At 46.4% G+C, this 25,987-nt stretch overlaps 1 protein-coding gene across 6 annotated transcripts in view; it reads right to left on the bottom strand.

The window, feature by feature from the left end:
• Positions 1–25,987, bottom strand: part of Scm (Polycomb protein Scm) — a 59,302-nt gene that overhangs the window by 22,583 nt on the left and 10,732 nt on the right. For 3 of the 6 annotated variants that reach the window (XM_089563839.1, XM_089563837.1, XM_089563838.1), the window contains exons 4-8: positions 8,467–8,662; positions 7,010–7,063; positions 5,215–5,285; positions 3,298–3,474; positions 1,814–1,960 (exon numbers count right to left, since the gene is read on the bottom strand). In XM_089563839.1, the coding sequence (XP_089419965.1) occupies positions 1,814–1,960; positions 3,298–3,474; positions 5,215–5,285; positions 7,010–7,063; positions 8,467–8,662 (645 nt within the window). Of the gene's footprint in view, positions 1–1,813; positions 1,961–3,297; positions 3,475–5,214; positions 5,286–7,009; positions 7,064–8,466; positions 8,663–10,810; positions 11,849–20,177; positions 20,228–25,987 lie in introns of those variants that run through there. The other 3 variants (XM_089563841.1, XM_089563842.1, XM_089563840.1) reach the window with 3 other exon arrangements.

Genomic DNA, 25,987 nt, shown 5'->3' on the forward strand with positions numbered 1-25,987 from the left:
GAAGTTGTAAAAGCGCACGCTAACTGCACTACCCGCACATCACCAACACCGCGATCACCAGATGCACAGTACACACCGCGGGCACCGAGCAGCGCCACATCGCTGTAAATAATGCATTGGGCGTGACACAGTTTTGTCAACACTTTTTCATGCTCAAGGCCCCAAATTTTCTGCGACAGAAAATTGAATTCCGCGAACTGAGAACAAAAAGTCTGCAATTTTCCTCAAGAATCCTCCAGCGTGTTATGGCATGTGGCCTTAGGCACAGGACAGTCACTGTGCAGCTGCTTTTTGCCTCACTGCTCAATGTTTTGTGCTGCACAGTTCTGTACCTGTTCACCCTTTTCTCTCTTGCCTACTGCTTCCATTGGCTTGACAGTCCGCTCCCCCTTGTTTCCACATCTGCAGCAGCAGTTTCCCACCACTGCATACCCCCCAGGTTTCACCTCAACAGCCCCCAAGGTCGTCAAGAAGTTGGCTTTTCCTCGCAACCCACTAGAGCCTGGTGGTTGAGCTCATTAACATTATCTTAAAAAAAAAGCACTATATTTGTAGCTTGGTTAAAGAGATACTGCAAGGTGTTTTCTGCAGCAGATGATTTAAAGAAAGATAACCCACAAGGGCCAGTATCATGACTCTTCCATAGAAGCGTTCCAGCACACCGCTGCCAGAGCCGCAGCATTTCATAGGCATGTAAAAGCGTCAGCAGAACTTCATCTGTTAGCAGATTCCACCTTTCAGAAAGTTCAGACAATTAAATCGATCAGATTCCTACCATTCTATCATTCACAAACACAGTATTATCAAAAAAGAGAATGCAGCTGCTGACACATAATTCTGCAAAATATGTTAAAATTTGTAACTTTTTTACAGAAAACTAGGGGCTCTACCCATGCTTCCGCAGAACAATTTTGTTCATTTTCAATTATAGAAATTTCATGCAATACGAATACTTTCCATCAGCAAGATTGTGCTGTATTTGACCATGCCCAGGTATGGTAAATGCAGTGAGTGTACTCCACACCAACATTTGGCACACGAGTTAAAAAAAAAACTGGTAATGGCGCAAGAAACGGGGACACAGAAGGCGTCAGTCCTGTCTTTTGTGTGCCTTCTGTGTCCCCGTTTCTTGCGCCATTACCAGTTTTTTCTTCCAACATGAACCAGCTCGCCCAAACTAGAGTTTTACTTGAGTTAAAAGAAAGAGCAAAGATGCACGCAAAACATGGCAGGTAATGCAAATAAATGCCTGCAGGTCACCAAAGTGTACACCTCATCTGCTTCCTCGTGAGCAAAGGCTGGGTTTCTCATCACTGCAACATTTCAAAATACTCCAACAATGCTCAAAGTTCACCAACAGTACAGTTCTAATGAAAGTCTACATCAAGCATTGTCTTACCCAGTACAAAAGCTGATCTGTCTGCACATTCACACCAACATATTCAGTGAGCTTTGAAAATTAGCGGACGCTTAGACAATCCACAGCCTGGGTTGGGATAGGACAAGGACCGCGTCAAGAAGTAGTTGGAACAATTCTATTTCAATCCTGTCACTTCCAGTCATCACTTCAGTTAGAGACATTGCTTTCGGTTAGGTAATGCAACGTGGTGACATCACACTGACTCTGTCATGACATGGCATGCTTGTCGTGACCCCCTATCACATCACTGACATCATCCAATGCGATGTCATGAGGTGCGACACGAGATGGCAACTCCGCCAAATGGCCCGACAAGCCCCGTATGCTCTTACATAAAATCAGCAAGTCAGTCCGCTCGACAGCCAATGCTATGCACTAGGCATGCACACCCACCGGCTTGAAGTATGACTCGTCGGCAATGTCCGCCTTGTTGAGGGTCTTCAGCAGGAACATTGGCCAGGAGGAGGCGTTCATGCGGAAGCCCAGCGGAGGCTGCAGCATGCCACCAACCCGTTCGCAGTGCCCGATGGGCTTCACCTCCTGCACACGTACGTTCCCCACGACAGGGTCAAGGGTCACAAGCTGAACCAGAATCAGCGCAGCAGTGCACGCTTTCTCCATGGGATGCATGGAGACGAGACACCGAGCAGAGAAGCCAAAAGAGCTTAAAAAACAGAGCTAGCTGGTGTGACTGCATGACTTTATAACTGTGGTGGTGAAAGTAACAGGCCAAGATGAGAGGGCGACACATACATTTGGGCTAAGCGCAGCCTGCAACTAAAGGTTTTAATGAATGGCCACTTGATTTTATACAAACAGCAAATGGAAAAAAAAAAAAGGTTATAACCTTTGGAGAAAGAGAAACGTCCTTCAAAATGTGCATCATGCACAGATGAAAGCAGAAGTCAAGGTGGCATAAAACAACCAGCAGCCAACATGCCCAGTGAGTTGCTATGCACTCGCAACACAGTTGTCACTCTGCAAGCAGTTCGTCTTCACGAGCCGCACAGAATCTCCTTAAATGCATGTTCACACAGACAGTCCAAGGAGGACCACCCACTTGGGAGAAAGCAAATTAAGGAGAAGAAAAAAAAAAGTAACATGTGTTCCAATCACGGTGTTAGAACAGCTTTGGTGTTCACACTCCACGAGACAGCATGCCCAGAACTTGTTCACCACTCAGGCCTCTTTCAATAAACACGTGGACAGATAGCGCCACGACAAATGGGCCTGTGAAGCCGCAAGTTGCTGCGGCTGTTCTGCAGGTCTTGTAGAACTGCTTAGTGCTGCGGCGCATACGTGTGCCTGTTTAAGTGCAACAAGGCACACAAGGATTACAACTGCCATCAACACTGGGTCATTCTGCGCTACTTCATGTTCTACCAGCTGGGACAGCATGAATGGGAGGAACAGCCTTCAGAGCTCCTCATCAAAATGCATTTACTGCAAGCTCGCTGCGTTGTCCTTAACTTAAGCTGAACCCTCTTCGTTAGCCTCCACGTTTCTGCCCCGTAGGTGAGTGCCGGTAGGATACAGCTGTTGAATACTTTTTTCTTGAGGGATATTGGTAAGCTACCATTCATGATCCGAGAGAGCCTGCCATATGCGCTCCACCCCTAACTGGCTGCAGATCCAAACGCTGCCTACACCAGCCAATTTTTCTAAATATATGCAGGTACCTGCCATATGCGTCTTGTGCTTCCACCCCAAGGCCACCCTTGCCCACATCCTTCTATCATGCCCGATTTCTGTTCTCACAGCCTTCTCTTTGGCATACAAACATGTCTTAACTCGTGACACTTTTCCCGACAACAGAGAGATGTCAAGGGGGCTGGTGCCCCTCTGGAGATGCTGTCCACCCCAGGAAGGAGACCCACCTCGGAGTCGACCAGGCGCCAGAAGTCGTTCTTGTTGTCCCCCCCGTCGAGGCGCAGCCGCAGCCGGGGCCCCTGGATGCCCACCACGGTGGCGATGCAGGTGGAGGTCACATTGCGGGGGTCCTGGGCCTCCAGCTTCATGCCCGCACGGAACTCGTTCTTGGGCGGCACCGGGTTCTGTGAGCAAGAGACGGGCACAACCCTCACTCAGTGCACGTCCTCATCAGTCTAGCTCTCTGTCCACTGCCACACAGAGGCCTCATCTATCCACTGATCTCTTAATTATTACTATGTTGCACCAGCCAACTGCAGCCACCCTTTTTTGGGTTAAATGGTTTTGAGTAGAACTGTGCAAATGTTCGAAACTTGGAACAATTTGCAAACAGCATTTGCAATTCTATTCAATTCAACTAAATTCGCAGGGACTATCACTACTCGAACTATGCGAACCTCTTGAATCTAACTTCAGGTGAAACATCGCAACATTTCCAAACAGCAGTGTTTTGTACTTGTCACATTAGTTTTCGAGCCTCCATGCCGTCAACAGCTGGCTGCGTCCGCAAGTATGTCAGAACCAGTGTGCGCATGGTAGAGACACCCAAATCTGTACCTGCCAGATATTTGGCACCACGGCTACACGTGCGGCAAGCGTGTCATATCGGGCACACCAGCGTAAGCACTTATCTGAGGACGCTCAGCTTCCGCGACTTCCACAATAACCCTTCGAGCTGACTGCCTTTCCTTGCTCACATTATATGTGAATGAAAACTTTTTTTCCTTTTCTGCTGTCTCCAAAGTACAGCTCGTATTCAATTGTTTGCGCCTGAAGAAAACATTAAGAATCATCGCACCTTCACCACAACCGAGCGAGTGTATGAGAGTCTGTATTATTTGTGGGTTTTTACAGTAATTACGAATCTGAAATCAACACAAGAAACTGAGCAAGTTGTTTTAGCTTCGATAGAATTGGTCTAAAAGTAAGGAAAATAGCACTAAGACCGCTGTCCCCTTTAAAGAGTAGCTGCATCACTTTGAGAATTCAACAATACTCAAGGATCCAAACCTATATATGTATAGGCTCTACGTAAAGTGTGCCATGTTTTTTTGTGCGAGCATTTGTAATGGTGACATAATCAACTAAGCCTCAGGCTCCCTACAGTGTCGGAGGAGTGCGGAGAAGCTTGGTGGTGACATTCAAATTTCCGCTGCCTTCACCCACAACTAGCTGTGTGTCATTGGATGCCACCAAACAACGCTCCAAAGACGCTGCCTTCTATGACTTTTTTTTCGTTCAAAGAAAGCATTTCTGAGCTGCAAATGTACCAGCTCCGTAGACGATGTCATCACGCGCCCGCCAACACTGTGCTTTGTGCTGTGGAGAAGCCTGAATGCCGCTACACTTTTAGTTGGCTATTAGGTCAGTGTTTCTAACACCAGCTGAAAAAGACTTTGCATGCTTTACCTGCAAGTTCTGCATGCTCAATGTCTTCAAGCTCATCGAATTCTAGAACCTCTTCCCTTGCCCTTTAAAGCTACTGAGCCTGGTGGCTGAGCTAATTGTGGCTATCTTAAACAGCAGTAAAAAAAGAAAGAAGCCTGCATTATACTTGCACCTTAGTTTCGAAAATAATGCCAGATGCATTCCAAAGCAGATGATCAAAGAAAAAAATCAAGCACCACATTCGAGCAAACAGGGCAGCTAATAATCACACAGGAGGCCCTCCTCACCAAAGTTTTGAACTGTGGACACTGCTATATGTGCCTCCGCTTGACAGATAGAATGAAGTGTGGGCGCAACTACCACGGGTATCCTGGCACTTCATATGAATCGAAATGCTACGACCAGTTCCAACTGCACAGAGCCACCATGGTGGCAGAGCAGCCCCATGGGTGAACAAGACAGAGAAGCCAACTTGCCTGCTTGAAGCATGTCGAAGGCGCTGGCTGGGAGTTTGTCTCCTTGAGGTACTCATCCCAGTCAAAGTAGCCTGCAAGACAGCGGTGCACCAGTTCGGGCACTCTCTTTCTCTTTCCTCCCCTTTGTAATGCACACGGGACAATGTTCTCAGAGAAAACTAGAAAAAAAAAAACACTGCGCAAAAACAAGCTTTGTCTCGTAACTCTGAGGAATTAGCTACTGCATTCTGCCACACTGCAATCCAACTGTCATGGCACTAACCGCATTATAAAATGCCACACAGCAAAAAAGAGTGCACGCAAGGTATATAAAAAATAACAGAAAACAACTGAAAAATTTACTGTTCGAACTAATGCTCATATGTCCACGTGCTCTCGGAAAAAAATGCACAGGAGTGCTCTCACACAGTGCGGCTGGCAAAAAAAGGTACTTCCATCATACCGAGTGATGGAGGGAGCTGGAAAAAAAAAAAAGATACCAACAGTCTACTTGACTAAGGTCTAACTGCCTGTACAGTTGAGTGAGTGAGTGAGTGACAGTCACTAAGCATTTAATGGCCAAACTGAAATAGTTGATAATGAGGCTGACTGCTCAGTGCAAAAGCTACTTGCACGTTAATCAGTCGCATAAAAACTGCCTTGTCCCTATCATAACCAATCATCACAACTTTCTGCGCTACACATCTTTCTGCACTGCACATAGAAAAACAACTAATCCGTCATGCAGCGGCGGCACAAGTAAAGCATGCCTTGAGTTAGGCCTCTGTTTTGTCGTACATGTTAGGAACCTTATGAGATCATCATCATCATCATCAGCCTGACTACGCCCACTGCAGGGAAAAGGTCTCTCCCATGTCTCTCCAATTAACCCTGTCCTTTGCCAGCTGCGGCCACCGTATTCCCGCAAACTTCTTAATCTCATCTGCCCGCCTAACTTTCTGCCGCCCCCTGCTAGGCTTGCCTTCTCTTGGAATCCACTCCGTTACTCTTAAGGACCAGCGGTTATCTTGCCTTCACATTACATGCCCTGCCCAAGCCCACTTCTTTTCATTTCGACCAGGAGGATATCATTAACCCGCTTCTGTTCCCTTTCCCACTCCACCCGCTTACGATCCCTTAACGTTGCACCTATCATTTTTCTTTCCATAGCTTGCTACGTTGTCCTTAACTTAATCTAAACCCTCTTTGTTAGCCTCCACATTTCTACCCATAGGTGAGTACCGGTAAGAAACAGCTGTTGTATACTTTTATCTTAATGGATACTGGTAAACTGTCATTCATGATCTGAAAGAACCTGCCATATGCGCTCCACCCTATTCTTATTCTTCTAGTTATTTCCCTCTCATGATCCGGATCAGCTGTCACTACCTGCCCTAAGTAGACATATTCTCTTACTACTTCCAGCACCTTGCCACCAATTGTGAACTGCTGTTCCCTTGCTAGGCTGTTGAGCATCACTATGGTTTTCTGCATGTCAATTCTTAGCCCCACCGTTCTGCTCTGCCTGTCACGAGATGGCCCGTGGCAAAGGCCGCAATGCCACAAGCAGAGAGAGAGGCTGCCACTTCCTTGGCAGTGGCCTATGTGGCCAATTCTTGTAGATACACAATAGGCAAGACTGCTGTGGCTCTGTGCCGATCATCTTGAGCATCCCCCAGGAGTTGGGTCACACACAGCCTACAGCTCTCTCTCTCTCTCCCGTTCTAGTAGTGACTGCCCGTGGATGCTTAATTATCAGGCCGAGGGAGCAACGCAGTGCCCTCTGCTCTAGTGTTGTGTCGTGGGTGCTACTCACCATAGCTCTCATACTGGTAGTGGACCTCGGTGCGCAACTTAGCCCTGGAGCGGCCTGAAAATTTACTCGGGATTAAGGGCTGCGTTTGGTGTGCCTACTGGGCAGCCCAGACTGGCACGACAATTCTGAAGAGTCCTACAGGCCGCGTGCACCCCCCCCGCATCTCTCTTCCCCTCCTCCAAGGGCTAGGTGCTCTTCATTTATTTATTCATTTTTTTCACTGATCCACTTACATCCCAGGTATCAGAGGAGGCCAAGATGCAAAAATGCAGCTCAGAAGCACCCCATTTTGAAAGGCAGCAGAACACAGAAACATAGCAGATAAGTTTTGCAACACTAGCAAGGAAAAACAAGATCAACACTGGTTCTGTCCATTCTTCCCAAGATAAGGCAGACTTACGAAAAAGGCAAATATGATAAGAAAAACGTGTGAGTATGTAATATCACTGGAATAAGAATGTACAAATTAGTTAAATCCATAAACATTCAGGGTGCAGACATTTTCTGCTTTATAAGAGCTTTAGCACCACCATTTTCTGCTTTATGGTTATGATAACTTTACCGAAGCAAGAACAGCTTTGGCCAAACAGCACCACGGCACAAGGCGTTTTTGTCCACCCAAACCAAGCTATTTTCCAAGCATTGCACACCCGAGAAGCCAGTGGTATGTCACATTTCCATGTGGTGCACATTATATGTTGGTATATTCTGATGTAAGCTTGCAACGGCCACCTAAGCTAATCTTTTTTTTTTTTTCACTACAAGGGGAGCGTGTGATTCGATTCAAAATTTCTCTCATGCCACATATTAAACAATGACTGTGTGTGTTCAGTGCAAGGTATTGATGATAACAGATGGGGTTCGTTTTTTGCATGACTAATATGTCAAGCGTTAATCCTGTTGTATCCAGCACTGAATTATCAGAGGTATTGAGCAAACCAAAAAAATGCATTGTGTAGCAATAATTCCACTGCTGTTGGCAAAGTGTGCCTGTTTTGTCCTAGTGTACCTACTGTACTGCTAAGCCTGTTAACAAAATCAAAATACTCTAAGCTACTAAAAGAGGTTAAGCTAGGAATTTCAATTTTATACAACTTTACGCATGTAAAATTAAATTTATGCTAGCTGGTATAAGGGGGCGATTTTTCAGTTCCTAGATGCGTGTCCCCCCTTAAGGTACAACTCCATACTGATTTAGCTTCCTCATGAAGGATACTGCAGCCCAGGCTATGTACGCCATCTCTGAGCTACTGTGCTCGACCAGGTACGGAACTGCAATCAAGGACACCCTAGCAAAAGAACTGAACAAGACCCGAGCTACAGTCAGCACCACTGTTTCCCCACCCATCCACCAGGGAAAGCTGGAACTCTCTTTTAGCCAACAAGCTGCACGGAATCAGCTGCACCAGTCAGTATGGATCCTTCGTCACGCAGGCAACACCCTGCCGGCAGCTCACCTGAGCTCTCGTACTGGTACTGGATCTGGTTGTTGTGCGGCTTGAGCTTGGGCCGATCCGAGGCAGCCATGGTGGTGGGGTCCCGCAGCCGGTACTTGTCTAGGCACTCAGTGCTGCAGAACTCGCGCAGCTGCCCATGGTCCTCCAGGTGCACCGACGCACCACGGATCACAATCTCACACAGGGCACAGGCCACCTGGTGGAGGTGAGGAGGACAGACCACCACTCAGTCCCAGGCACTCCCTGATGGTTGCAAGAACCATGGCTCCTCCACCTGTTCCCAACTATTCGCTGTACTACTCCTTTGAGCTAGTCGTGACCTCGCCATGCAAGGCGAGAGACTTTGGTGTGGGATGGTACCGGGGTACCGACTCAAATCCTACATGTGCAGTGAAATCTACTAACACAAAGTACCGCCCCAGTCAGCAAATAAGCCATAGCCTTTAACAGGTATCATCATCATCATCAGCCCGACTACGCCCACTGCAGTGCTAAGGCCTCTCCCATGTCTCTCCCATTAACCCTGTCCTTCGCCAGTTGCGGCTACCGTATTCCCAAAAATTTCTGAATCTCATCCGCTCACCTAACCTTTTGCCGCCCCCTGCTATGCTTGCCTTCTCTTGGAATCCACTCTGTTACCCTTTAAGGACCACCGGTTATCTTGCCTTCGCATTACATGCCCTGCCCAAGCCCGCTACTTCCTCTTGATTTCGACTAGGATGTCATTAACCCGTGTTTGTTCCCTCACCCACTCCACTTGCTTCCGATCTCTTAACGTTACGCCTATCATTTTTCTTTCCATATCTCGCTGCATTGTCAGCAGGTATGCTCTGCTTCAACACACCAATCCACATTTCAAGAACCACCACCAGGGATGCTACCAATGAATGTGATCATTCATGCAAAATGTTCAAATACAGCTGGCCAGCCATTCAAGGGTTCAAAGGATTGTTGCCAGGCTCAACAAGCACAGAGAACAAATACAGCAGCTCGTCGACAGAGCAGAGAGAACGCCCCCACACAGCATGCCAATGCCACACAGACAGACTGCAGCTTCAGAAAGCAGCCCCTTTCTAAAATTTTATGGGAAGTTCACTTGTTTCGCAAGGGGCCCCAGGTTTCCTAAGCCATGTTTTACATGATGCATTCATTAGCATAAGCACCTGCATGTAAAAGTGTTATTGTAAAACAGCATAAAATTCTCCACGTGTACAAAAGGTCATCGCAGGTATGAATGATTACACAACACAAGCTTACATCTGTACTCTTTCATCCCTGAACACTCATTTTTGCTCGACAAAATGTACACAAAAAACACAATCCCTCTTAAGATGTGCAATAAAGGAAATTCAATCACTCCACTCCAGCTTTCCATTTCCTGCAACCACAAGGCACATTTAGTGCTGAAGAGCACTTAGAAAAGTCTTTTAAGGAAACCATACGAAATTCGCAAGTTCACTCCCTGCTACGGCATTTCTGACACAAAGGTCAAGTACAAGGTCAGGCATGTACAGATCCCAACATGCACGCCTATCAAGCGCCCATTTCTCAGATTGCACAGCAACCAAAAGGGTTGCCAAAAGACACCCACAAAAGGGTAAAAAGAGCACCTTGATACCTGGTCTTTATAAGACCCCAGTATATATAGTTGGCCTTTACAGAAACTGTCTCTCAGCACCGTGGAATGTAGTAGTGCACACTAAAGAACTTCCAGGCAATGTGCCACACCAGCAGAACAGCCAGTCCCTAGAGGTTCACGCAAAAGGTGCTATGCAGCAAGCCTACCTTCGTTGTGAAATTTACCACCTGTCAGTGCGCAGAACCCTCTCGACACTGACTGCAGCACGCTACCATTTTCCAGGAAGCTCGGAATGACAAATACTTGTCTTCCGTTCACCGGCCTTAATCTCGTCGCAGCCACTAAACCAACCAAGTGACATTTTGCGCTCAAAAAAAAAAAGAAAACTACACTAGTGAGCTGATTGCGCAAGCTTGCTGTGACTAATTTTTAAGCGCCAAAGTGGCAGTCGGAGGTGGTTAAGAAACCTTTGTGCTTACGTCTTGATAAATGACTCTGCTTAGAAACGTCTCTCGCTTGAAGCAGTAAAACAAAAAAAGAAAATGTTATGCACTCTGAGTAATGTGCAGCTCCAGTCTCCCACTAGAATCAAGAAAAAAGGTTTGTAAGCACAATTTTAAACAAAAACAAAAAACGGCAATGCTGAACGCACACAGCTAGCGTAATATTTTGTATTTTGCTTCGCCAACATTACACCGCCCCTCAAGTAACATCAAACGCTGTCAGTGTTAAAGAAAAAAAAAACGAAAAAGCGCAACCACAAACCTGCGATGCCCCGTCCGCTCGCAAATCTGTCTCCAATTCCTCACGGGAGGCACATATGGGAGGAAAGGCCGCAGCTACACAAAGGGCAGCGGCGGAGAGAACAGCTGTGGGGCACCGCAAGAGCGGACAGAGACAGATGGCTCGCAGACGCGGAAAGAGGGGGGAAACAACAGCGCAGCAGGCTGTCAGCCCTCGCGAGGAAGACAAATGCCTCGCAAACGTTCAGCTGTCGACACTGGACGCTGCTACACTTACCGACACAGCCGGAGTGGATGTCAGTCATTCAAGAGGGGATCCTTATGATACACACAGAAGCTTTGTACGCAAAGACCAATAAGACATAATGTTCCCTTGGTTATTTCTTTGGCAAGGATATTTATACGAATGTTAAAATTACTTGTAAAATAAATTGTTAATTGTGGGGTTGACTGTTCCAAAGTGACACATGGGGCTATATATGAGGGAAGCCATAGTGGGAAGGGGGACTTCGAATTAATTTAGACTACTTGGGGTTCTAAACATGCTCTGACATCAAGCAGCAATGAGATGCCTTTTGCATTCTGCCTTCATCAAAAAGCTAAGCTTAGTTATCAATTATTGTACTGTTCATTTTCTCAGGGTGTACTGTGTTGGAACATGAACCACAACCTTTGTAAATTCAAGGACCGATATACTGCAAGCAAGCTGCATGTAAAGTTCACAATAAAGCTGGATCCTCAACTTCCCACCCATCAAGTTCAATGATTTAATATTGAAGCAGTTACCTCTGTAAAATACCTAGGTGTAACAATTCCCAACGTCATCCCGAACTCTGCTAATATTTTTTACTAATTGACGATATTTGGAATAACAAACTCAAAAAAAAATTCTGTCTTTGCGAGTGGATTGCAAACAGGAAGCCTATTGAGTGGATTGCAAACAGGAAGCCCAGACTTTGAATATGGCTCCAGGGTATGGGATCCATTTTTTCGGACAAGACTGGAGCACATGCACCACCTTATGTACCAGCTTAGACCGCTGGGCATAATCCACATGCACCAAAATGTTGCCAGATTAAAATACCTCAATTTTCTATGCAACAATATTGTTTCCCATGCTCTGGGTATACGACTCATGCTCTCAACCGGGCCTTCCACTGTAATCACTCCTGACTCCTTACATTGCTCACACGAAACCATATCGGTCCTCCCCGATTTCTGCCAGAAAATTTATGGCTCTTTATTGAATGGCTGAAAGCAATTCCCCTCAATATTTCTGGGAAAAAAATTTTCTGGGCATGTGACACCACTCAGATTTTCCTGGACAAGTACAAACTAGGTCTCATTAAAAAAAATTACAAAAATCAACAGTTTTTCTACGCTAGAGATTTCTCCAGAACAATGCAGAAGCATTGTACTTCAGCATCATCCAAGAATAAGCTGACAACAGAAAGCGTCTCAAGTAGTTTTGCTCAATTTTCCTGAAAAATTACCATTTTTACAACTACTTTTTTTGAAAAATGTACGACATTCATGAGCAATTTAAAACACTTCATCGGATGTCTGGGACATGCACTACTTAGCAAAAATCTTTGAACATGAATAGAGCAAAACCAGTCAAAGGAAAAAAAAATCTGATCTTGCAAAAAAATTGAGATTTGTCGTGTATTCAGCCTTAAATTCCATACCAAGGTTGTTCAAGTAAAACTGCAAAATGCAGCTCATTACACAGCTAACACGATCGTAATTACGCTCAGCTATTTTCATCACATGCAAGTACTGACAGCACACGACTTGCGCACCTATCCCTAAAGGGGTGACACATAAGCTGCTGTTCCCATTTTTGCTCGCTTAGTGATTTCTATCTCCGCAGTCTGGATCCAAATGGTCACTACTGAGCATAGCTAGACACTCTCTCACTACTCCCATACCTTGCAAAACTGCTGTCTCTCCACCGGAATATCTCCACAGTCTAGATCCAAATGGTCACTACTGAGCATAGCTAGACACTCTCTCATTACTCCCATACCGCAGTATCGCAGTGTATGTCTCACATATATCGGCGGACACCTGAACAGCGCCATAAGGGAAGGGAGGAAGGTGGGAGTGAAAGAAGAAAGACGACGTGGTGGAGGGCTCCGGAAATGTCGACCACCTGGGGTTCTTTAACGTGCACTGACATCACAGAGCACACAGGCGCCTCTTGCATTTCGCCTCCAGGAGGCGCCCGTGTGCTGAATACTCTTCTGCACTGCCAGCATTTAGTTCCTGCTACTGCTGTGTGCTCTGAATGCATTCTGCTACTGCAGCTTCTACACCTGTCCTAACACAGCACTCCTCAAAAGCCTTAATGGTGCTATAAAGAGGAATCTGAACTAGTCTTTTTACTGCGGGAAATAGATCTACCCTTTCCGAGCATTCTTAGAAACTTCAAATTATTGTCCTGTGCGGCTGATTTCCCTCATTTAAATCGGATTAAATGTCCCAGATCCCGCCTATTTTTTTTTTTTAATTCACCGCGGAAGGTAGAAGGAGTCAACTAGTGCGTGGAGTGCCTTTCAGGCAGTCGCGCGGTAGCTTCGCTTTCGATTTCATTTTGTTTTTTAGGTTTTCATGAATAAATAGGTCTAGTCAGAGACTGCACAGCTGCAAATTAGGCCCACGGAATTAAAAATACGCATGGACTCTTTGCTTTCGTCGATCGCTACGTATCACTCCGCCGATGGCAGAGTGGCAAGCCACCATGGGACTGGCCGAAAGGTTGGTCGATTCCTCCTACTGTCAGCGGCGAGTTCGAAAAAAGGTGGGAGCAGGGAGACTCCCACCACAGCTTTCGCTCTGCAACCAAGTTTAGCAGTAGTTAAACTGCAGCCAACTTTTGGTGCTTCGTAGCTATGCGCTTTGCATGCCCGCGTGGTTCCTTTTTGAACGTGCCTCAATCTACAAGTGCAGAGCAGCAGAGGGCCTCTAAATGCCTGTCTAAGTGCTCCTCGGATGAACATCACACAGCGGTGTGCACCTGCAATGAGGAAAACACCTGTGTCTAGCTAATGTTGCACGAGCCTCCAAGTAAGCAAAGGCACCACTCAGTGTGTCTGCTTCATCAACGTACCAAGGCGCTGGGCTGCATAACCAGTGCTATGAGGACTATTATTGCAGAATTTAAATATGTTCGTGTGTATCAAGTCTCTACTCATCAGTCGTGATGGTGGCTTGGCAGTGACAGTGCTGCACCAGCAGCTTGGCTTGCTGCCAACTCTGCAAAATTCCTCAACGCTCGGATTATGCTGCCAGAGCCACTGCCTCAGCCCTCAAAGGCACCATCTCACGCTGTGTGGGCAGCAAGGACTACAAGCTGGACATTCGACTTTTACACACTAATGCACAGTAATTTCAAAGTTCGTTGAGTAAAGGTACCGCATTCCCGCAACAAAATTTTTTTGCTGGGTGCATTTTTTTCTAAGATTAATTAATTCAATAACTCTGTTGATTCAAATAGTTTTCGCGGCCCACTGACTTCAAATTACCAAGGTTTTATTGTAAGTGTCCGTTTCTCCTAGCATTTACAGAATAGCAAAACTACCAAATGTACGTACCTTGCAGAAACTGTAGTGATGCCACAAAAGGGTAGTATCAGATAACCGACTTCCACTACCGATGACTGTTGGCTTCAGTCATGTATGTCATAGCAAGCACCTCTTTTTCCCTCCCCATATCTGCTCAATAGTGCAACAAAGAAAATTTTTGCAAGAACTCACGCTTCATGATTGTAAGCCATTCACAAAAACCATAGATATCAAGTCCTCAAGATGCTCGACCCATAGCGGCCACGCCAACCCATCCAGGGTTTGCAAGTTTGTAGATTACAGCTAACGCTAAACAATTCCAAGATTTTAAGACACAACGAAGCAATAATCAAGGAGGCCAAAAAAAAAATGTTTAATTGACCACAAGGACTACAAATAGTTTAGACCAGGAATCTTTGACAGCTTGCATCTGATTTCCTTTTAATGAGCACCATCCCATCCTTCTTTCTCCCTGGCCATTCAAAGCAAACAATGAGTCATGTCATTCCTAACCACAGCATCCCTGGGGGCTCACTTGCAGATTCGGCCAAAGACGAACACTCTCTGCAGTTTTGTCATTTCACGCAGATTCTAAACCTCCAGCTACAGTACCTCGCATTTCTGACTCTCCTGCTCGCTTGCTGCTTCTTTTTCTTTCCTGGTTCCCCAAGAACAGACCATACTCTTGCCTCACAAAATACACGGAAGCTTTCAAATTCACAGACATCAGCCCACTGAGTAGGCCGCTACGGCTTTTGACTGCATCACAGATGGTTCTCTGTGATGGCTCTGCCTGTCTAAGTCACTGACCAAGCTTTAGAGTTCACCCCTACATGACTTAGCAAGGCCATGTCATCACCAAATTGCAGATTATTAAGATATTCTCCATTAACTCTTATCCCCAACTGCACCCAATCCCAATTTAAGAACCGTCAAATTTAAGGAGTTACAAGGGCTTTAAAATCGCAAGGATTTCAAGAGCCCGCGCGAACCCTGAACTTTCAGCGACTCTAGCTACACTTTGCTTCCTATGGTATCCACTCCATTACCCTAAGGAATCATCGATTATCTGTTCGACACATTATGTGTTTTGCTCAGGTCCACTTCTCAATTTCCACTACAGTGACAATAATTAGAGCTTGTTTGCCAACACAAGTTGCTTTCAATTTCTCAATGTCATCCTTATCATTTTTCTCTCCACATCACTAACATGGCTTGGGCAGCTGCAGAAATGTGCTATTGTTCCACTGAGTCATTTTTGGTTCCTGTTTCTTCAGTCTTAAATAATGAGCACTTCTCACTTTTGTCGTCATTCACAAGACTGCTAAAGAAGCACACAGCAAATAACTACCAGAAAGGAACTACAGAAGCCAGGAGAATTGCACAGTCCCAGCTTTGCATACGGACTGTGCGAGTGCTGCAAAACATCCAGGAATGTACTGACAGAGTTCTACTGCAGCGACTATACTCTGTCTCACAAGATGTTTGCAGCACTACGGAAGGCACGGAAGGCAGAGCTCTTTCATCCAATCAGGGCTGCAGGAACACAAGAAATAGTCCCTCGAATATTTGAGCAGTGTGGGACTATTAATCCAACAATAAGCACAGCAATTGAAAACATAGTTTGGACTGGTAGATTTAGATGGTAGTGAGTGCTTCAATCACTGGTGAAATTAACAGACAAAGCCCGTACGGACACAGCTCTGCGGAGGCCAGCTGCGAGGTAGTGATGCGTCGCCATTTTCCAACATGGTGTCGGAGGAGTCTTGTGTTGCCTGTGTGCCCTACACCGACAGTGTGCTGTTTTCCCGAGCAGGTGATTGCAGTTAGCTTCTTGAAGTGCTTCGCGTCGAGAACGGGGCAGTTCAAGTACGAATGCGCTCATCAAGAGGACGGCAAAACTCACCCAGTTGAGCGAGCGAACTCTTTACCAGTGGACAACACAGACATTGAAGGCGGGCCAAATGTTGTCCCCAAAGAAGCCGGCAGCGCTACAGTGATGGACAACGCGCCATATCATTCTGTGAAGCAGGATAAAGTGCGACGGATGAGTAGCCTCAAAAACCGACATACAGACTTGGCTGTCCGAAAAGGTGTCGCGTGGAGCAGAGACATGGTGAAGTCCAGGCCCATGAAGCTTGTCAACAACGTGAACACAGGTGGGGACCGATCCCGTGTGGACTGCATCGCCGAAGCTGCTGGCCATCTCGTTGTGCGCCTGCCACCCTACCACTGCCAATCGAACCCGATAGAGCTTGTTTGGAGCGATGTCGAGGGTTTCGTGGCCAGTCAAAACAGGACGTTTAAGCTCCAAGACATGGAGCCTCTGGTTTCGCAAGGCATCATGCAAGTGACTACTGAGAAATGGAAGAATTATGTGCAGTTATCAGTGAGAAAGATGTGATGAGGAAACTGGACCACATCGTCGACGATGTTGTTGACTGAGGACCGGCTATTGTTGTTGACCTGGAGGACGACACAACCAGCAGTGCTGAATGGAGCTGTGATGCGGACGTTGAGATGAGCCCCATTAACGTGCTAATGTGCGTGCAAAAGTCGGGACCATTCAGTACTGTCGCAGTGAGAGTACCAAAAATGACAAGGACATCGTTTCTCATGAGGTATGGCAGACGCCGTAGCAGAGGGCTCCGAATTCTTTCTGACCGCTTGTCCGCCGATTTCCGCGCAGCGCATGAGCTTGTTTTGCATTTCGTCACCATCAAAATTCGGCTGCCCAGGCCTGCATTTGACCGAGCTTAATAGTGTAGTGACCATGCTGGAATAAATAAATTTATAGACACATGACATGAACATTGAATATTACTGTGACGTGACAACAGGGGAACTGATACTAACAGGTGGCGACAAAAAAAGAAAAAGTGGAGCAAGTCCCTTTGGAACGGGTGTTTGCCTGTCCAAAAACAAACAGATGAAAATAAAAAGACATCGAGCGCCCCCTACTGGAGGCATAAAGAAGCTAACTATTAGTACGCCTTCTTTCACGTGGATGGAGCCACCTGCCAGTAATTTGAGGGGTGACAGGAGCGTAGGAACACACTAATGTAGTGCGCGACACAATGATTGGACGAGAGAGCTCTACCTTTCGTAGTGCTGCAAACATCTTGTGAGACAGAGTATAGATATTCATGATTAACACACGTGTGCACAATTCGCTGCACGTTTTCTCCTTCTCCAGTTCCTTCGTCTACAATCATCTTCGGTTTATGCACCTTCCTCTCTCTGTATCCCCATCTGGTTCAGTAATCTAGCCATCCGGCTACGAGCATCTGGCATATACACGTGGCAGGAAATGCAGGCTGCATAGTCGACCACTAATTATTCACATTTAGCAATCAAAAGGAGCCTTTTTAATCCACCTGATGCTAATGGAACAAAAGCATCAGTGTGAATAGGCAAGAGGTTCAAATGAGCGACAGCTCACTAACTTTACTGAATACAACAACAGATTGTTATAGCCCCCATATCCACATTAGTCTGCACTTAGACATTACATAACTTTAAGAGTACTGCCTGCTTACAGAGTAAAAAGAAACAACGGTACTGCCAACCTGCAAACATCACACAAACTACGATGCAACAAAGTAGGCACATGACATGCATGCAATGGTCCAAGAGACTGGAAGTAAGACACCAAGACCACCACCTAAAAACAATTCCCCATGTGTCCACTCGTGCAAATTTGCCAAACAGTCAAAAAGAAAAAAAAATGCAGCCAAGAAACTTTCCTAAGAGGTGTACAAGATGTGCACCACAGTGGAGCCTCTGCAAGGAAGGTCAATCCAGCCTCCACACATAGGCAGGCATCCCAAACATGGCCAACAAAACCCAATATCAAAACAGACACAAAATGCAGAGACTGCGTGCACGCGCCACTGTGCTATGGGCGAATGCATCGACAGTTTGTACACACCTGACAGATGCTAACATAAGCGAGAGATGTATGGCCTAACCACTCAACAGGAAGGCTGCCTCTCAGCTTGCGAGATGTCAGATTCCACACCTTAGCGCATGTGCAAGGCACCTAAGCAGGCCTTTCAGCGTGTTTAGAACTAAACGAGGCCTTCATTAATCATCAAACTCTGATCTTCAGGCTGTTCTGCAACATTTTCTCTCTCAAAGGTCCGTAAGGTGCACAAACTCCATCACCAGGTAAGTTTCCTCCACACTCTGAACCTGCAGAGGTGTGGAGCCCTTTACATCCCTTCGGAGCTATGCAGCAATATATAAAGCACAGCCGTCCCCATATAAGCATAACAAAGAAGACCTCCTCCTCAGAATGTATTCACAACTTGACAGGCCTGACCTTAAAACAAATGCTCTGTACTCAGCACAGCTGGAGTGTGTGCCTGCACTAGGAACAGGTCAAACAACTGTTCTGAAAGTAAACTATTCTTTCATCCATATGCTGCAGCAGAACAATTCAGAATGGCAACTACACACAATGAAGACTGTGCGGGCAGGCCACAAGTACACATTTCCTTTTTTTTTTTTTCCTTTAAACATAATTTGTCAGCTCACCCAATCTACTAAATGCAAGGCCACACAGCACGCCGACGATTGTGAGCAGTGGGGGCTCCCATTTGGTAGACAACACGGTGAACACAAACCAAGTGAAATCAGCCCACAGAAGCTTCCATGCAAACCAAGAAACCCATTTAGTAGGTTACAAGCCCAAGCTAAAAAGTTCTCATGCACAGGGGTAAGAAAGGTAAGGGAAACTAGCAGCTGGCATGCCGTGCACACAACATTCAAGCCTTCATGCATCGCATACACTCGTACTACATACACACCACAAGGCAGCAGTCAAGACTAAAAACCTAAAAACATCAACAGATAGCACTGCGTAAGTTACTCTGCTTCAAGTCAGGTCCAAGTAAGCAATTCAGCCAACATGGCACTTAGATACACCGCAGTATCTATGGCTATATGTAAGCTATGCTGATGGAATCAGTAACTCTGTCTGGTCTACAGCATGAGTTTCATTATGGAGGGTACCAAGGCAGTATTGACTAAAGTGGCTGTTTGAGCCTGTTGGTCAGTGAGCATGGTTAAAGAATGCAGCGTGAAAAGACACGGACAAACGAAGAAGTGGACAGGACTGGCGCTGTTCGCGCCAGTCCTGTCCACTTCTTTGCTTGTCTTTGTCTTTTCGTGCTGCATTCTTTAACCAGTACTGACCGCCTCTTCAGTGCACACTGAAAGCTTAACGCACCTTTTCTTTTCTTTCCCCCTCTAGCTTCACTGAAAGGCGACATCTGCACTTATACTCTGAACCTCAAGGCTATTCTGCTGAACCATCATGGCAAAGCACTCACTACAGAACCCAGTGTCCAAGTCTGAAATATAGAGTTCATCTGTGGTTAAAGGCGCCGAAAAAAGACACAGGACAAGGCAGAAAAATGGGACGGGCACTTCGTCCCATCTTTCTGCCTTGTGTTGTGGCTTTTTTTCGCACCTGTAACCAAAGGTGAATGGTTACCAACTTGCCCAACAAGACGTTCTTTTAAGGAAATATACAGGACGCACGGCCTCAACATTCTTGCCAGTCGTGGTGAACAATCACGACGTCACAAGAGGTGTTTCGCGGAGAAAAAAAAATGGGGCAGCCCTGCGCTTTTCCCAGCAGCACGGGTGGACCCCCCCACGGACAATCAGCCAGCAGCACACGTCACTCACTCAGTCGTCACACTCTCTCCCCGGACGGTGGCGATGACAGACACAGAAGCGAAAAGCAGAGAGAGAGGAGGAGGGGGAAGAAGCAGCACGTATAGCACCGGCGGTCGCAAGTGACCCAATACGCACCTGCCACACCGGCCCTGATCAAACCTGGCAGAGGCGACACTTCTGACACTCTGCAGGGTCGGAGGGAGAGACAGACAGTCCCCGAGACCAAAAAAAAAGAAGAGAGGAAAGAAAAAAGTAAATATCAACACAAGGGGTTGCCACTGTTGCTGCTAATGCAGTTATCAGCTGTGCCTAGCAAAAAATCAAGGCAAGACACGTGGAACAAAACAGAAAGGGCACAAAAACAATGCTAATGCTGGCGTGTCCGTCATTCGCACCATACCTCGCCTGGGAAAAAGCCGGTTACGAGCTGCTCTCTGCCAGCTCAGCATCCACTCTGCCTCTGCTTGAATTAGCCCTGCCTTACAGTCACAGGTAAATTTCCCCTTAGTTTGCAATGAGGCAGGTTTTGCTTCCAGGGGTACAAGGAACACACAACTGCACCCTTTCGCTGGCATTTGGTAGTGGTTTCATGTTCTTTCAGTTACTCTGACTTTTGACAACACTGAGCTAATGACTCCTAATTGATCGGCCCTAGGCTTCAACATCCCTCGATGCCGAGCAAAGGCACAAAAGTGAGAAAAGTGGCACAGCAGCTTTTAATTCCAGCAAACTGGGCATCGCTACACCAAACTTTTTGCATGCAAGCCCCTCACCAGTTGATCACTGGCTCAAAAAAAGCTTTGGGCTGTGCATTCCTGTTTAAATTCCGAAGCATTCAAATTCCTGTTTTTTTAAGCAGACTCACTTTCGCCCCTTATCTCACAACTATTACATAATTATGCATGCATACGGCATGACGTTATTTGCAGCTCGGTCAAACTTCTGTTGACCCCACACAAAAGTCGCCTTTACTATGTCAGTAGACTTCAATTATAACTCGTCCCCCAACCCTTGGAAGGCCATTTTATGAAAAAAAATAAAAAATGCGAACTTATAATTGGCAATGTAAAGTAAATATCCCAGGAAAAGTTCAAATCTTTCACAGCGCTAACAGGAAGGCTTCCACCTTAACCATTTATGCGGCCTTGACAATTCCATGCACAAGGCGATGCATAAATTCAGTAATGTTGCAATAGGAGGTGTCAGACTGTGCCTGCAGAGGGGACTTTACTGTGTGCAAATGCGGGAACGCAACCAGTCATGGATATGCAAGCTGAGATGCCGACTGCCAGTAGTGGTCATGATAATGTTGTATTAATGCTACCCTAACAAAGACAATCCGTATTCCCAGCTGACTGTGGCCTCTTCTACACAAGAGTATCGAATGCGCTGCAACCTTTACGCATTCAACAAAGCATTTCTGGCAACTTTCCAAATCTATTCTTTCAGCTGCCTTTGCCTCAACATATAGGGCTCAACAAAGCTTCTGAACAAGAACATGCAGAAGCAGGTTGCGGCCAAGCTTCAAAAGATGCAAGCCATTGTGGATACTAGAGCCCAACACACTTCTACACTTTAAATTAACATCAGCCACTGTATGTGGGGTCCCATTTTCTTGAAAAAGTCCCCCACTACCAAAACGACCAGCACCACCAAATTCAAGCAGCTTGGAAGCAGCCTACGACACAGCAAGAACCAACTCCTTTGCAAGCACGGTGATCAGACAGTGCACGAACTGCTAAGGTGCCACGATCTACCAACAACTCTGACTAAGAAACAACTGACATTTAGATCAATATCGAAGGCTTCCTGTTAGCAGTACTCGACACTAATTTTTTTTTTCCGGCATTTGTGTTACTTCATAAATATGCACACGCTTCCTGAAGGCAAGGAAGACAACTTACACACGTACACATCCCTGAAGAATTTGAAATCCAGCATTTTTGTTTTCCCCCTCCTTGTACCTGCCTCTTTTACATAATGAGCACTCTAATCACATACCATGCAATCCTTATGTGTTTGCATGAAAATATCAACACTTCCTCCTCCTAAACATCGCAGGTCCATGCTGAGGAAGAATAACGCCAATCAGGTTGTGCAAAGTACCAATGGCAGACCACTGCTACAGGGTATTCGACCATAACCTCTAGGACCTCCTGAAAAGCATCAGCAGACGGCATAAATTCAGTAACGTTGCAAAATAGGATTACCGTATTTACCCAATTCCAACGCGCCCCCGATTCCAACGCGCACCTAATTTACGGCACCAAAAAAAAATAAAAAATTTCAAGCCCCGATTCTAACGCGCGCCCGATATTGGTAATAAAAAAAAAAAACTACAAGCCCCGCTTCTAACGTGCATGTGACTTCCACGAATGAAAATAATTTGCAACCGTTTTTATATTTTAAGGGGAGATGCGGGTGAAAAAACCGCGATTTTTTTCGATGAAGTCGATTTTGTATTTTCTTGCGTTTTGTATTCCCCCAAGCCTCTTCTTTTATGTGTAAAAAAATCAAAGCCGATAATCAATGGGAAGTTAGTAAAAAATACAATTAAAGCACTCGCGGTGGCTCGCGAAAGTGCGAATTTCACCGAATTTCGGGAACGCGGCATTTCGCTCCACGGCGTCGCCCGCTCTTGAATATTCGCGGGGAAGTAGGCCTACCCCAACGTTTTTAGATCCGTTGGCCTACCCATCGTCTACGATGGTCTACGAGAAGCCACTTCGGCAGCGGCGCATTCTTGATAAAAATACGAAAAAAAAGATCGTTTCCCGCCCGAGTCGAGCGTCGCGACTGGCCCTTCAAATCACGTGGTACGATCGGAGCCGTTCCATTGGCTACGAGCATTCCACCGCACGGTCGGGCGCAGACGCTCTTTCTTCGTTCTGCCGCCACCGAGACGTGAACCAACGCTTCTGCCCGGGTTTTTCTCCTATCTCCGCTATGGATGTGACTGCGAAACGAGATTTTCGCTCACGCAATTTCCTGACAAAGCATCAGTATAAAGGAAGACGCCCCAAGCGCAAGCGGAGAGCTCCGGTTACGGGAGGTTCGTCTGCTGCTAGGAGTAACTGCGGCAACGGCGATGCTTCTTGCGGAGCATCGATGACTTCGTCAGTGCGTCTGAGCGAAAGATAAAGATCTTCGACTGTAAAAACGGGCGCGGGAGCGCTGTTATCTGTGAGATCGGCATGATGCACGACCTCGTCAGCGGCGCGGCGTGCCCCGCCTGCGGACGATGTAATCTCTGTCAGAGAGTCGGCCGCAAAACAGAAAGTAGTCTCATCGTTTTTGGAACTTTACCGCCGAAATGACGCGTTTCCGATAACCGTTGTTTCATCAACATATTCTTCGATCCGCGTATCTTGATCGTGCAACGGCAGTGATGAGGCGTCCGCCCGCGGCAGTGCACGGGATACCGTCGCCGTGAACGCGGTCCGTGGTCGCTGAGCACGCGATCAATGACAAGCGCCACACCGGTTGAAAACGGCTCCTGCGACGCAGAAAACGACGAGCAAACGTGCTCCCATGTTTCCAGCAGTTAGTGAGCTCCCACATCGTATAATGGCGATGACGACGGGCAGCTATGGGGCAGTTTCGGTTTGCACTCGAATCCAACGCGCATGCGATTTTGAGACGTACTTTCCCCAAAAAAAGGTGCGCGTTGGAATTGGGTAAATACGGTACTTTTGCTTTGTTCAGTAGCTCTTGTCAGTTATCTTGTTTGCTTTCTTCTGCTTTCTGCAGTCACGACTTGCCCTGCCATGATTGCTGATAACTTAAATCTCTAACCAAAGTTAAGTACCCACTCCAACCAGGTGAGAATAATGTCAAGTTTACCCGGCAGTGTCATTAGCTTTGAATATGTGACAAGAGTAACTTCAAATGCAAGAGTAACCCCTTCACACTTACCACAGATGTAGCGAATTGAGAGAGTTGGGGAAAGTTCACACTTAAAACAATGCGACGGACAGAACACAATGACAATGCTTGTGTTGTCTGCTTCTTTACCACAGAATTCACAAGAAAACGCCTGAAAAGTCTTCTTCTTAAGAATAACGGCCCATTTAATGGAGGCTGATCAACTTGACAAGTCAGTCTTGAAATATGCATTTATAATACACCCATTGCATTGCACAATTTGTAATACACCCCATCTCAGTTGATGTCTGTGAATGACTTAAGTGCCAATGAAAGCAGTGCCACGCAAGAAAAATACGCAAACAATAATCACCTATCGGATATCTCACACTAGAAATGTTTACTTCACGGTGAATATTTTTATACTACAAACCCCGTTTCAAAATACACATTAAGACGCCATGCAATACCAGTGAAAACCACTGGACAATGTCATCCAAACCTGCGGCAAGTAGAACAAATGCTCCCCCCACCACTACACTCTTCCCACTGAAGGACTAGCAAGTGTGAGCACCTGCCCAAGAGCAGCAAAAGCTGTGGCAACATGGCGTCAAGGATAAGCATGACAAAATCTAGCTGCTAAGTTGGCAAGGGTGCACAGTATTTTTTTATGCATAACGTTACAAGTTTTACGCAATAAAAATTGCCGAAAGGGTGACATTCACTTTTCTCTACTCTTGGGCCCAATTCTACACTTTCGTGTGCTGCTACTGCCATTAACACAACATGTTCACTTCAAAATTAATGCCCTCTGACTTCATTCAACTGCAAGTACTAAGTGACATAACACTAAGACACAGTGACACATGAGTGATATGCTTTTATCTCTAATGCATCACTCCCTGCCTTTCTTTCTTCTTTCTGCCTCTTCCATCAACTTTTCACCCTCTGAAATGCTTGCCACCGCGATCAGCACAACAGGAAGTTACGGCTCATATGCCTGCTTGCAAAAGACCCCAGAAGAATGGCCGCCGCGGTGGCTCAGTGGCTATGGTGCTCGGCTGCTGGCCCGAAAGACGCGGGTTCGATCTCGGCCGCGGCGGTTGAATTTCTTTGGAGGAGAAAGTCGAGGCCCGTGTACTGTGCGATGTCAGTGCACGTTAAAGAACCCCAGGTGGTCGAAATTTCCAGAGCCCTCCACTACGGCGTCTCTCATAGCCTTAGTCGCTTTGGGACGTTAAACCCCATAAACCAACCAACCAACCAGAAGAATGCAGAGGCAGTGGCACGTTGGTGCCGTTTCCATGCACCGCCTCTCAGAAAAGCACACATTCCAATAATGCACTCCCATCTGGCAGGAAGAGTACAGCCTTCGTCAAAAACTTAACGAGCCATCAAGTTTGCTGCAGACGCATACTGGGCCTTGCAGCCACCCGGGCAAACCCATGGCCTGGAGGGATGGGGTCTGGAGAGTGCTACCAATGCAGAAGTAGCCCTACTGCGTGGCCCAGAAGGAAGCCAAGTTAACGCACTCGGGACTAAAACACGGGAGGACAACTCTGACAGCATACACAGCTTAATTCCATGAATGATAGGATGCCACACAGCAAGGGGGGTCTCTCAAGCTGCTTCCAAGTAAGGGCACTTCACGTGAACTGTCCTACATTCTGGTTTCACTTTCATTCAGGATACAAGATGTAAAAAACAGCACAACCCGACAGCTTGTTTGTTGGTTCTTTTTCTTTTAGATTCTCTACCTTTCGTGGAAATAAATAAATAGCCGTCTCGTGAGAAAAAAAGAAAGCACAAGCTCCAGACCCGTTTAACAAGACCCCATGGCAGTAACAAATGAAGGAGGTTTTGCTATGCCACATGTTGCCTCAACAGACACCAATGGCTAATTTTGAAACTGATGTAAGCACAGCGCCCTATCCATACACACTCACACAGAATGTGCGAATGCATACTACTCCCGTCTTAAAAGAATTGGAGCTAGGTGTGCAGGTATTTCACAGCTTGCCAAAGCATGCACGACGCTTCCCCTTCCAAGGGACCACCGTGACGTTCTCGAGTGCAAGCTG

Source organism: Amblyomma mixtum, chromosome 10 (assembly GCF_055824585.1).
Source record: "Amblyomma mixtum isolate Tamu chromosome 10, ASM5582458v1, whole genome shotgun sequence".
Taxonomy (NCBI): Eukaryota; Metazoa; Arthropoda; class Arachnida; order Ixodida; family Ixodidae; genus Amblyomma; species Amblyomma mixtum.